We start from the raw sequence: 12,911 nt of genomic DNA, 5'->3' as shown, positions 1-12,911 counted from the left end.
TTGGAGAGGTTTTTGCTATAGGACACGTGTGCTTGCCAGAAAGACAGAGAGAGACAGAGAGACAGAAAGTGAGAAATCACCCCCCAGGGCGGATGGCCACACCGCAATCCCTCCTGCTCCATTCTCCTCTCGGGATCTCGGGCACACACGCACACGCACCTGGCATGAGTTTAAGCCACCAGGTCCGGAACTCGAACTACGGTCGACTACGTGGGAGTTCAGCAACATAGCCATTATGCTAACTGCTGGTCCCAAATAAAGTAATTCTTAAAAAAAAAAAAAGAACCGTTGCACAGTACACACGGTCAACAGTGCACCAAACACTACCACAGTAATCACAGTAATGCCACAAGGTAGGCTGTTACGGCCCATGTGCTGGGACCTCTAGCGAGTACGTAGCCAAGCCAGGATTTAGCCCAGTGTTCTCGATCGCCAGTGGCCAGGTTACAAGCATGGGTCGTGACAGTGCCCGATACGGTTCATGTCAAACTATACATTCCAAGCACAGAGACTCCTGCTATCCCAGCACCAAACCCCAGCCCGGTGAGTACAGGTGCTCAGTAAACCCTGACTGGAAGAACAATGTGACCAGAGTCCCTGCCTGGCTGTGGGCCACCATACCCTGCCAAAGTGGAGCAGCGTGAGACAGGTGAACAAGTGCACAAGAAACACCAGCAGTGGGGCCAGCAGCTGGCATGGTGGTTAAGGGTGTTGGATTCCCACACAGTCAACCACGGTTCAAATCCCGGACCTGGTGGCTTGCTTTCTTACGTGCTCTCTCTTTCTCTCTCTCTCTCTCACTCTGCTCCTCTCTAGTCAAATTAATGTCAAATTAATATGAAATAAATGAATAAATAAATAAAGGTTAAATTAAATAATTCCTTAAAAAAAAGAAAAGAAACACACCAGCCATATCCACGTCACAGGGGCTAGTGTGTGCAGTGCCGCCTGGACAAACTGACAGCTCTGTGGTATAATAAGGTCACTTCGGGTAAGGAGGCAGGAACTGATAATGCCTTTCAGATGTCCCAGGCCCTGGACCGCCCAGGCAGAGGGGACTTCCGGGGAGAGAATGCCTCGTGTTCCCTACTGTTGCTATCATGACCCACAAGCCAGGAAATCCAGAGCTTTCCTCTCTCCTCTTTCTTCATTTTAAAAGAAAATGAGGCAACAGTGAAGTAGGGGTCCGTTTTTAATCAGGGCATAGAGTAAAACTGAAGGGATCTAGGTAACCTTTGAGAGTTCCTTGAGTCCTCAGGACTTGGGCTCTTAGGGATTCTAGTAACTGGATTCTGCAGGAATCTCCCTTCTCAGGGACGGTGGGAAGGGGCCGAGCTGAAGGAGCTCAGGGGGATGAGGACGAGGGCAGGGAAACACCGGCTATCCTCCCTGCTCTGCTTGGTTGGTTAGTTCTGGCCAAGTCCTTGGCATAGGCACTGTCGAAGTTACCCAAGCCCACAAGGCTGCTGCTTCGTGAGACAGAAGCCTCCAATCTCCATAAAGTAGGTGAGCAGAGGCCTGCCCTAGTCTGGTGGAGGTGAGGCCAGACAGACAGCAGTGATGTCGGGACCCCCTGACTGCCTGGAGAGAGCCCATGAACACCAAGGGGCTGGATGGAGAAGCAGCAGGTGGCGGCTCATCCCCACCAGATCCATCCCAGAAGCCGAGGAGCTGCTTACCCCCACCGCATGCCTGGATGAAAAACACCTTGGGCTTTCCTCTGAGGCTGGGGCAGCTGGTCCCATTGAAGATGTTCACGATTTTCTCAACAGACACAAGACACCCATCTGTGCCATAGACGGCCCCCGGGAACTGGAAATGGCTGACCTAGGTGACAAAGAACACTGGTTACAAGGGGCCAGCAGGTGGTATAGTGGTTAAGGTGCTTAACTCTCACATGGGCAACCGTGGTTTGAGTCCCAGACCTGGCAGCTTAAAACTCGCAGTGTGTGGGGCTGGCAGGTGGCATGGTGGTTAAGGGTACAGACTCCCACACAGTTGACCGCGGTTGGAGTGCCGGAACTGGTGGCTTGCTTTCTCACTTTCTCTCTTGCTCTCTCTCCCTCTCACTCTATCCCTCTGTGGTCAAATTTTTTAAAAATTAAGTTAAAAATAATAATTCTTAAAAAATAAATAAGTAAAAGCTTCACACAGGATGCACTTTCTGTCTCTCTGTCTCTCCAGCGAGCATACATGCCCTAAAGCAAAAATCTCTTTAAAAAAAAAATACTGTTGGAACCAACACATGGCATAATGGTTACATCACTGGACTCCCAGGTAGTTGACTGTGGTTCAAGTCCCAGACCCAGTGGCTTAAAACTCATGCCAGGCATGTGTGCGTGCATGCCGAAAATTCCGAGAGAAGAATGGAAGAGGAGGGATTGTGGTGTAGCCATCCCCCACTGAGGAGTGATTTCTCGCTCTGTCTCTCTGACAAGCATGCATGCTCTATAGCAAAAATGTCTCCAAGAAAAAAAATTAAGAGGCTGGAAAAAAAGCAAATGGCCTGTTCAGAGGCTTCATGGGAGCCCCAAATTCAGAAGGCCCCAGACAGGGACACACGGTTTAGATGGAGCAGCTTGGTTCTGGGACATCCCTGATCAGCATCTATTCAAGGGAGCTCAAACCCATGAGAGTGTAGGGGCTGGGGCCTAACCGCTAGTCCAGGGCTTCTCACAGCGCTGCCCCAGGACCCGCAGCATCGGCACCACCTTGAACTTGGAAGAACTGATTCTCGTGCCCAGCCACTGTAGCACACCAGACACTGCCGCTCACCAGGCTGAGGTCACCTGGGAGGCCCAAGTTCAATTCCAGCCCACTCTAGAAAGCAGGACACACCTGAAATCTGCCAGGCCACAGGGAACTACAGCTGCAGCCGGTGACTGCTGATCTGTCCAACTCCCCGATTTACAAGATGAGGAAGGAGACTGAGCCCTGAAGTGGTAGGAGCTTGGCTATGATGACCCAGCACGTCGGTAACCAAGCCCAGAGTGGGTCCCGGCGTCCTGAGTGCCAGCCAGCAGCAAAGGGCCTGGAACACCCCAGAGGTCCAGGGCAGAAGCTAAGGACTCTGCAAGCCCTATGGGCTCTGAACAAAATCCGGGGGAGGAGCTCGGTGGCAGAACTTGTCCCCCTCTCTGCCTCCCAGGAACACCACCCCACCCAGGAAGGCACATGCTCGGGGGACCAGATGGCTCCCAAGAAAACACAGGAGGTGGGCAGGTCTTTCCCACAAAGCCAAGAGGGTTTTTGGACACAGGAAGGAACAGGGGCAGGGAGCAGGCTGTGGGGGGGCTCCCACCTGACTGCCGTGGGAGAGGATGACCACCACGCAGCAGTCCAGAGCGCCGTGGTCCCGCTGTGCCAGCTGCACCAGAGCCTGGAGCATTTTCTACAAGAGAAAGTGGCAGGTGAGCCAGAAGCATCGACGGGCAGGCCCTGCTCTGGTCCTTCCAGGCAGCGAGGGCCCAGTCAGCAGGCCTGGGGAGAGTATTTTCCCTGCTCCCAGGGCCAGCACTGAAGAAACAAGCCACACCGTGATAACAGCCACGAGTCTTGGGGAAAGGGTGCCATACTAGGGCAGTTTGTTTAATCCTCATGACAACTCGATGAGGCGGGAATCATTCATTCTTGCTTTCTAGACAAGGAAACAGGCACAGGTCAGGTAGCCACGAGCCAGTCCTCAGACCCAGACATGTCTGAGTCTGCAGCTTAAACCTGGAACCACCTGGCCACACTGCCTCCCACAGTCCTGCAGAGGTAAGGGCTCATGGGGGAGTCCCTCGCAGGGCAGTGCTGTTGTCCCAGCGCCCTCCATGGACGGGGACTGTACCTTGGCGGTCAGGTCGCACTGCACCTCGACCATGAAGTGCAGCAGGCGGAAGCGGCGCTGCACCTTCTCACAGTCCACGTTGGAGCCGGTGCGGGAGCCGAGCCCTGACTCGGGGCAGAAGTTCACGTTGTTGATGACCAGGCAGTAGCCACAAGGGTCCGCGTCCAGGACGTACGCCTGCCCAAACGGGAATCCGTGTGAGCCCAGGGCCTCACGGCACCCCTAGGGAGAGCACCCTGGTTCTCACCTGACTGTCTGGAGGGATGGGACAGAGAGCGGGGCCGGCCCTCCCCTGGAGGAGCAGCAGGGCCTCCACCCAGCAGTCCAGGCAGAAGAGAACGGAGCCCGCTGAGACAGGCGGGCACGCGCTAGCCATGCGGCTACCCTGGAGAGCCAATGAGCTCCCACCTCAGGGTTCAGCGATGGCAGCTGCTGGCTGAGAAACCCAACAGCCCCTACACAGCCACCCTAAAAGGCCTTACTGTCACTCAGTCCAGTGGCTCCCACCCAGGCGCTCCTGAGAGCTGTCACAGACTGTGCCCAGGCCCAGCCCCGGAGCGTCAGAGGCTGTTTCCCTCCCAGACCCATTCCCTGGTAACTGTCTCCCAGAGCAGCCGTCCGGATTTAGGGCACTTACGCTGTATGAAGATACACGCTCATTTGCCTAACTTCTCTCTCTGTGAGACTGACAGCCCACAAGGGCTAGAGGCACGTGTGGTCTCTTCCCAGGAAGCCCCAGCATGGAGCCCAGGGTTGGCACACAAGAGCCACTGACACATGGGTGAGGGAGTAGTGACCTGGTATGGGGGGTGCCACCGCTGAGGCTGCTGCCCACCCTTGCTAGGTGTAACCCTGAGACTGTGACAGGGGAGGGACAGCAGGGGGGACAGAACAGGGTCAGGGGGCCATGAAAGGCAGGGACCGAGACCCCACTCCCCAGCCAGGTTGGTTCCCTGGGCTCCAGATACAGCTGCAGGGAAAAGTGGCAGGGTGGAGAGCAGAGGCCCAGAGCCCAGGCCACGGGTCTGAGCCCCATGAAGACTCACCAAGTCTGCATTTCCCCTTGAGCTCCCCTGAGCACCTGCAGGGACAGAGACAGGGAAGCATGAATGTCGGGGTCTAAGAGGAGAGGCCAGGGACTATGTGAGGACACCCCTGCGAAATCAGAGAGGTGCAGGAACTCAGGGACCCTCCAGCTCTGGAGGTGAGAGAGCCAAGCAGTCCAGTCACCTTGGAGAACTGTCTGGAAGTTTCTAATAAAAGCAACACACGCCTCCCCTGACCAGCAAGCCCACCTGTAAGTACATAACGTCCAAGAGAAATGAGCGCGTGTGGGCATAAGAAGACGTGGCCAAAAATGTCCACTTACTCATTACGCCCCTGCTGGAAACAACCAACCCAGCCAGAAGCTGATGGAGAGACAAACTGGGACACCTCCACACGAGGCAACATCACACAGCACGACAAGGAACAAGCTACCGATTCGTGCAATGCCATGGACTACGTTGAAAACATCCCACTGTGCGAAAAACAGACACAGAGCAAAGGCAAAGGCATTTCATTACACAACATTTCAGAACAGAAAGGGGTAAGGAAAGCTCCGAGAGAGCAGATACTCCTGTCTGCAGGGTGCGTAGGGCCCAGCACACAGAGTGCATAAAGGAGGAAAGAAGGTCACTTTCCTTCAATGTCCAAAGACTTTTCATGTCAACTAGCAAAAATGCAACTGATCACCAGCCAACAAAGTCATGAGATTTTTTTTCTTCTAGTGGAGTCTAGTCCTGTCCCAACGAGGGTCCCATTCCTTGCTTAGCGTGTCTCGTCTTCCTGCTGGGAACGATTCTCTTGCCAGTTTAAAAGCAGTCACATCCCATTTTTCCACCCAGACATGGTTTTACCTTGAACCAAAGACTTTTTTGGTTCACAGATATAATTTTGATAATGTTTGCTCATTTCCAAAATTCCACCATGACCCAAAAACATAACAGCTATCCACTACAGAGGAATTCACTCATTCCCTGAATTAGCACGAAGGCACCACAAAACAAAATGGCTGCTCTCTAAGGGTCCACGGGGGTGCGTGGAGGGAGCAAATCAACCAAGTGCTAAAAGGGGGCCAACAGGGGGCATAGTGGGTAAGGTGCTGGACTACCACACGGCCAACCACAGCTTGAGTTCTGGACCCAGCAGCTTGAAAATCATGCTGTGTACATGTGCGTGCAAGCTCAAAATCCCAAGAGGAGAATGGAGGAGAAGGGATGCAGCATGGCCATCCCCTGGGGAGTGACTTCTCACTTTCTCACTCTTCATTTTTTTTTTTCTCTCTCTGTCAAGCACATGAGCCCTATGGCAGAAACAAACAAACAAACAAAAATCTTAGTGTCCCTCAAAAGAGTTAGCGGGGCCAAATTGCAGAGTGGTAGAACACAACACTCTGTGAGGAAGACTACATGAGAAGGTTGCCAGTCTGAGGCCAACCTCCCTGAGTACAAGGACATGTATGTGCCCATGATCCAAGCCAGCTGAGGCTGGGGAGTAGATCGCATTGGGACCTATGAGGGCTGCTGTCTCTCACATGGAATAAATTTTTTAAAAATGAAAGAGGCAAGGTGCCGTGTCCCTCGATCCTGACCGAGAAGCTTCCTCCAGCATCTCAAGCACATAATGTTAATCTGCTGAAATGCCTGTGGTATATAGCCAATTCGGGCACCAGTACTGGCATGCTCCCATTCCAGGCAACATTTCAAACGTGATAGATATTTCATGTTGTTGATTCCTATTCGCCTGCTCTCAGGCTTCCTCAGACCAATCCAACTTCCAAAAGACAATCTCCTCCCAGCAAGCTTGCCTTGCCTAACACTCACCAGTCATTAGGCTTAAATGCAGACTGAGTAGCCCTCTCTAACACCACCTTTGGACCATGCTGTGTGCAAGTCGTCTTTAGTTCTTCTAGAGTTTTAAAAGATATCAGCTCACATGGACACTGATTTTGTCCCTGGTTGTCAGGGTCTGGAGTCTCTATAACGGGACATCACCTAAATCCCAAAACATCCTGTCCTCTCCTCTATCTGCCACGTAATGCAAGGCTCTCTGGAGGAGGGTTAAAGTGGGGGATGTCCTTTCTCTGGTAGCACTCTTTGATATGCAAGCAGGTTTGACTAGGAAGCAGTGGGTCACAGTAGGGGAGCTCTAGGCCAAAGGGCAGTGGTTTGTTCCTAATTTAGTGTGTAGAGCATAAGACCCTTAATCTCAGGATCCTGGGTTCATGCCCCATGTTGGGCACCACATGCCGTGTTCTGCACATCTGAACAAACGTGTCCTGCGACCTTGAGCCAGTTCCAGGTTTATTCTTTTAAAGGGCAGAAGGGGGGGGGAAGGGAAGGGGAATGCATAACCAGTTGTTTTCAGACATTAATAGACTGAAGATGTGAATACACTTGTCATCATGTAGTTCTATGTAAATTTTCTCTAATCTTTTTTTTTTTTTGGGAGAGGTTTTCACTACAGGGGGCGGGCGCTTGCCAGAGAGAAACATAGAGACAGAAAGCAAGAAATCACCCCCCTGAGGGGATGGTCATGCCGCAATCCCTTCTCCTCCATTCTCCTCTCGGGATCTTGGGCATGCACGCACACACACCCGACATGAGTTTTAAGCCACCGGGTCCGAGACGCGAACTGCGATCGACTACGTGGGAGTCCAGCGCCACAGCCATTACGCTAACTGCTGGTTCCCAAGTTTTCTCTAATCTTCTCAGTTCAATTCTGATTAACACATGTGGCTTCCTTTAACCGATACTGATTGCAGTTCCAGAAACATGGGCAACTAGCATATTCACATGTTAATGGCATTTACGACCCTGCAAATGACTGTCCATAGAACCGTGTTTCTGCATGTGTCTAAAGGTCACCATGTTTGCTCAGATTAGCCTCCCTGTACAGTAAGAAAGGCATTCCAGGCAGAGGGCACAGCACAAAGGCTAGGAGGCACAGCATGACACGGTCAGATACACTATGCATTGAAACAGTTTCTCCCAAAATGGCAGCTCCCATGGGGACAGCTCTCATGCAAGGTTAAGTATGTGTAGAAAAGAATAAGTCATCGGGCTAGCAGGTGGCATGGGTGGGTAAGGCACTGGACTCCCACATGGCCAACTGCACTTAAATCCCACACTTGATGGTTTGAGACTCATGCTGGGTACATATGCATGCATGCTCAAAATCCTGAGAGGAGACTGGAGGAGAAGGGATTGCAATGTGGCCATTCCCCCCGGGGGATGATTTCTCACTTTTTGTATCTCTGGAGAGCCGGGGGGCCTATAGCTAAAATCTCTCAAAAAAAAAAAAAAACAGTCACCAGAGAGAGTCACTGGACATATGCTCGTGTCTCCAACACAGGAAGGAAAGTACATCCTCACTGCTGCCCAAGTGGAATGACGTAGATGTCGCATTTCCACCAGCAGCCCTTGGCAATTCAGAAACCACAAAGGAAGTGGAGCTACCAAACTGACCAAGTGCTCACGCAATGCAAAGCCCGTGAAGTCCTTTCCACATGCTACCTCACTCACTCATCACAGCAGTCCTTGCAAAAAATAAGTACTGTCGGGACCAGCAGTTAGCATAATGGCTATGTTGCTGGACTCCCATGTAGTCGACAGCAGTTCGCGTCCCAGACCCGGTGGCTTAAAACTCACGCCAGGTGCGTGTACGTGTGTGCCCAAGATCCCGAGAGGAGAATGGAGGAGAAGGGACTATGGCGTGGCCATCCTCCCTGGGGGTGATTTCTCGCTTTCTGTCTCTCTGTCTCTGTCTGTCAGCGAGCGCACGCGCCCTATAGCAAAAACCTCTCCAGAAAAATAAATAATAAGTACTGTCACCTATCTCCATTTGCCAGAGGAGACTCAGAGCTTTAAAGTAACGAGTAGTTACGTACAGAAGTCCCAGAAGAAAGGCCCTAAGAAGCAGGTAGGGCTGAAAAGTCAACTTCCACTTTTAAGGCAGTTCCTACCCAAGTAAGGCAGAGCAGAGAAAGCCACAGTGATGGCTAATGTTAAAACGCACCTTGACTGGATCACAGGGTGCCCAGATACTCGGTTAAATTTATTTTGTGGTGTATCTTTGAGATTGTTTCTGGGTGAGATTAGATTTTTGTTTTGTTTTATTTTTAGTTTATTTATTCCATGAGTGAGAGAGAGACAAAGTACCCATGACAGGGCCTTCACATTGCAATCCTCCCCCATGTTCAGCCAGATTTTCCCACTTATATGATTACTGAACTTTTCTCTTTTTTTTTTTCTTAAATTTATTCATTTCTTCTATAAGCGAGAGACAGAGAAGAAGAGACAGAGAAACAGTGCCCCCAACAGGGTCTTGATGCCCCAATCCACCCCTACCCCTGCCAGACCTGGATCATGAGCATGCCTATGCTCAAAGCACTCAGGGAGGTCTACAAATGTAAGTCTGAAACTTTCCTGTGTGGTCGTCCTCACAGAGCACCACATTTTACTGCTGTAACCTGTGCAGAGTTCTGGACCTCAGGACTCTTCCTTGGTGAGTCCCCTTGAAACTTACCTTGAGAAATATTTCTGTGCAGTACTCAGCAGCCTAACACTCACACCTGGAAAGGACATCCCTCAGCAGCATCAGGGATGATGGTCGAGATGCTCTAGTAAACCAGAAGACTTAGAAAAGGTCTAGAGAAATCCCCTTTCTCAAACCATACTCCCTAGTCAGACAACTGCACCTGGAAGGCCAGTGTAGAAACAACATATAATGTCCATCAAAAGAAGATGAGGAGGGGACCAGCAGTTAGCATAATGGCTATGTCGCTGGACTCCCATGTAGTCAACCACGGTTTGAGTCCTGGACCCGGTGGCTTAAACTCACACCGGGCACGTGTGCATGCGTGCCCAAGATCCCGAGAGGAGAATGGAGGAGAAGGGATTGCAGCATGGCCATCCCCCCTGGGGGGTGATTTCTTGCTTTCTATCTCTCTGTCTGTCTGGCGAGCACACGCGCCCTATAGCAAAAACCTCTCAAAAAAAAAAAAAAGAAGATGAGGGGCCAGCAAGTGGCCTGGTGTTTAAGGCACTGGACTCCCACATGGCCAGGCCATCTGAGTCCTAGCTAGTGGTTTACTTTTTCACCCACTCTCTCTCTCTCTTTCTGGTGCACTCATGTGCCTCATAGCGAATTTAAAAATAATGATAATAATGAATAAAATTAAATAAGCAGTTCTTTAAAAAAAAAAATAAAAAGGTTGAACAAATCCATACTACTGATATGCACAACAATACAAATGAATTTCATTGGCGTAATGATGGGTGAAAGAAGTCAGACTCAAAAGAGTACATATGGTAGGATTTCATTTATATTCAAGTTCAAGATAAGCACAAGGGGTCTACGGTGATAGAGCTCAGAACAGCAATTACCCTGGGTGAGGAGGAGTGGGACAAGATGGAGGAGGCAAGAGAGTCCCACAGGACACCTGGATGTTCATGCCTTCATGACCCGGGTATTAGTTACCTGTGTGTACACATAAGTAGAAATCATCCAGCCATTTTCCTGAGATTTATCCATTATGTTGGATGTAGCCTTGTGCCCTCATGCCAATTATCTAAGTTCCCTGAACCTCAATTTCCTCATTAATAAGGATGGGTCCAGTGATACCTCTTTTGCAGGGCTGTCAGTGAGAGAAGGATGGAAGGGCTTCTACCACATATGCAGGTGCTGGCAGACACTCGACAAAGAGAGACCTTACTCCCATCCCCAGACACAGGATAGTCCCACTTCCCCACCAGACTCAGACTCAACGGCAAGTTCTCAAAAACAGCTGGGCTGGAAACACTGAGACCTTGCACATCCAAAACAGACTTCGGCACATGCCTTCCAGAGGAGAGGCTGCCAGAATTAAATCTCCTGAAGACCCTCAGAATATTCTACCCATCCCTATGAACACCCAGAAAGACAGCAGCAAGGGACCAGCGGTTGGTGTAATGGCTAGGTCTCTGGACTCCCATGTAGTCAACCGCGGTTCGAGTCCCAGACCCGGTGGTTTAAACTCATACTGGGCATGTGTGCATGCGTACCCAAGATCCTGAGAGGAGAATGAAGGAGAAGGGATTGCGGCGTGGCCATTCCCTGAGGGATGATTTCTCGCTTTCTGTCTCTTAGTCTCTCTCTGTCTTTCTGGCGAGCACATGGCACACTATAACAAAAACCTCTCAAAAAAGGAAAGGAAGGAAGGAAGGAAGAAAGACAGACAGACAGACAACAGCAAAATTAAATTTTACATTTCAGCCTACCCAGCTGTACCAGCTGTGCAACTTCCCAGTGACCACTCATCCCATCTGCCTGCCCACCAACCCTTCTCTCAATACTCACAGCCATGGGGACCAGCAGGCAGTGTGGTGGTTAAAGCACTAGACACTCCCACATGGCCAAGTACGGTTCAAGTCCTGGACCTGGTAGCTGGCTTTCTCTTTTTCTCTCTCTCTGTCTCTCTTTGGTCAAATTAAAAGAAATGAATGAATAAATAAAATTTTTAAAAATACTCACAGCCATCACCGAATCCTCCAGGACCAACATCCACTGGCCTAGAGACTTCTGGTCTGAGAACCTCCGGTCTGAGCTTGGGGGGCCAGAGCTCCTCGGGCCCCAGCACCACTGGGGTGAGGTTTCCCTGGGTTGGCTTTGATGGATGCTTCACCCCTCTCAGTTCTTCTGGTTTGAGTTCCACAGACACAAGGTCCAGGGATCTGATGGCCTCCGGATCCCGCTTTGCTGCTTGCCTACTCGTTCGTAGGAGTGAAGCCAGAGAGTCCTGGCCTGTGTCCTCCAGGCAGGAGATGAACAGAGGAAGGGCCTGACTCCCTCGGGTCTCTAGATCTGTGACCAGTTGCCTGGCCTGATCGCCCCGAGACCCAGAGCCTGCCTGCTGTTTGGAAAGAAAGACAAGACACTAATCACTCATATGTGTTCATATTGGCCCTTAACTTGACCCCCATTTCCCACCCAGGGTAAGTCTAAACAATCAGCTGTGTGTGTACACGCGAGCCAGCAGGCTCACTGGGCGTACGCGAGTCAGCAGCCTTTGCTTGTCTACACATTCGGTATTGTGGAAACATCTACTGCGGCAGCGAGCAGTCTCAGATCTCAAGAAGCAGACATCTGGTGGGGATGCAGACACAGCAAAGAGAGCTTCTCTCTCTCTTTTTTTGGGGGGGAGAAAAATTTGTTTTTGCTATAGGACACGTGCACTCACTGGAGAGACAGATAGAAAGTGAGAAATCACACCACCACCACCTCGGGGTGATGACCACACCGCAATCCCTTCTTCATTCTCCTCTTGGAATTTTGGGCACGCATGTACACAGGCCCAGCGTGAGTTTAAGTCACTGGGTCTGGGACTTGAACCACAGTCGAGTATAGGGGAGTCCAGTGATGTAACTGTTACACCATCTGCTGGTCACAAGCTTTTACTTTAAATTCTGGATTTGCTACTAATATTTGAAGTCGGGGCAGATTCTCTCACACTGTGAAAGAGGACCAATCTAATGGCACAGTCGGTAGCATATCAACCCACAGTGTGGAAAGCCGTTCGGCCAACCACGAGGTTAGCGCTCTGGCCAAGTCAACCTGAAATGTACCCAGGGCACAGATGCCCAGGATCCTAGCACCCCAGACAGCTGGGGGAAGGGATCGTGGCAGGAGACTCATGAGGATGGTCCCTTCTCTCTCGTACACACACACTCACTATCATGAATAAAATAAACTTTTACGAATGTGAAATATCTGCAGCACTGGGCCGGCATGCTGCTGGGATCATGCTCAGATGACCGGCTCAGCTGAGGTGGGGCCGTATAAAGGCTGCCCACAGTGCCCACGGGGGCCTCTGTGACACTGAACTTACCATCCCTGTGAATATGTCTGAAGGCAAGACCGAGGCCTCAAACCACTTTCATTCCCCAGTATCCACCACACAGCAAGTGCTCATAGACTCTTTCACTGCTAATCGGTTAATTACCCATATGACCCTTGACCACATTCTCCTGTTAAAGACTCCTTAACTGGGCCAAGCCAA

The 12,911-nt window shown here is 50.9% G+C and overlaps 1 protein-coding gene across 1 annotated transcript in view; it reads right to left on the bottom strand.

Annotated features, from left to right (window-relative positions):
• The window catches only part of CASP9 (caspase 9), a gene marked incomplete at its 5' end in the record, with an annotated part of 19,583 nt that extends 7,818 nt beyond the window's left edge, over positions 1-11,765 (bottom strand). Inside the window, 5 exon segments of the mRNA XM_014586560.2 lie at positions 1,680-1,827; positions 3,302-3,391; positions 3,833-4,009; positions 4,879-4,913; positions 11,387-11,765. Of these exon segments, the coding sequence (XP_014442046.1) occupies positions 1,680-1,827; positions 3,302-3,391; positions 3,833-4,009; positions 4,879-4,913; positions 11,387-11,765 (829 nt within the window).
• Positions 11,766-12,911: the final 1,146 nt, after the last annotated feature.

Source organism: Tupaia chinensis, unplaced genomic scaffold (assembly GCF_000334495.1).
Source record: "Tupaia chinensis unplaced genomic scaffold, TupChi_1.0 Scaffold000146_1, whole genome shotgun sequence".
Lineage (NCBI taxonomy): Eukaryota > Metazoa > Chordata > Mammalia > Scandentia > Tupaiidae > Tupaia > Tupaia belangeri.
Note: the sequence above shows the minus strand (reverse complement) of the source record. Positions and strands in the feature narration are given on the sequence as shown.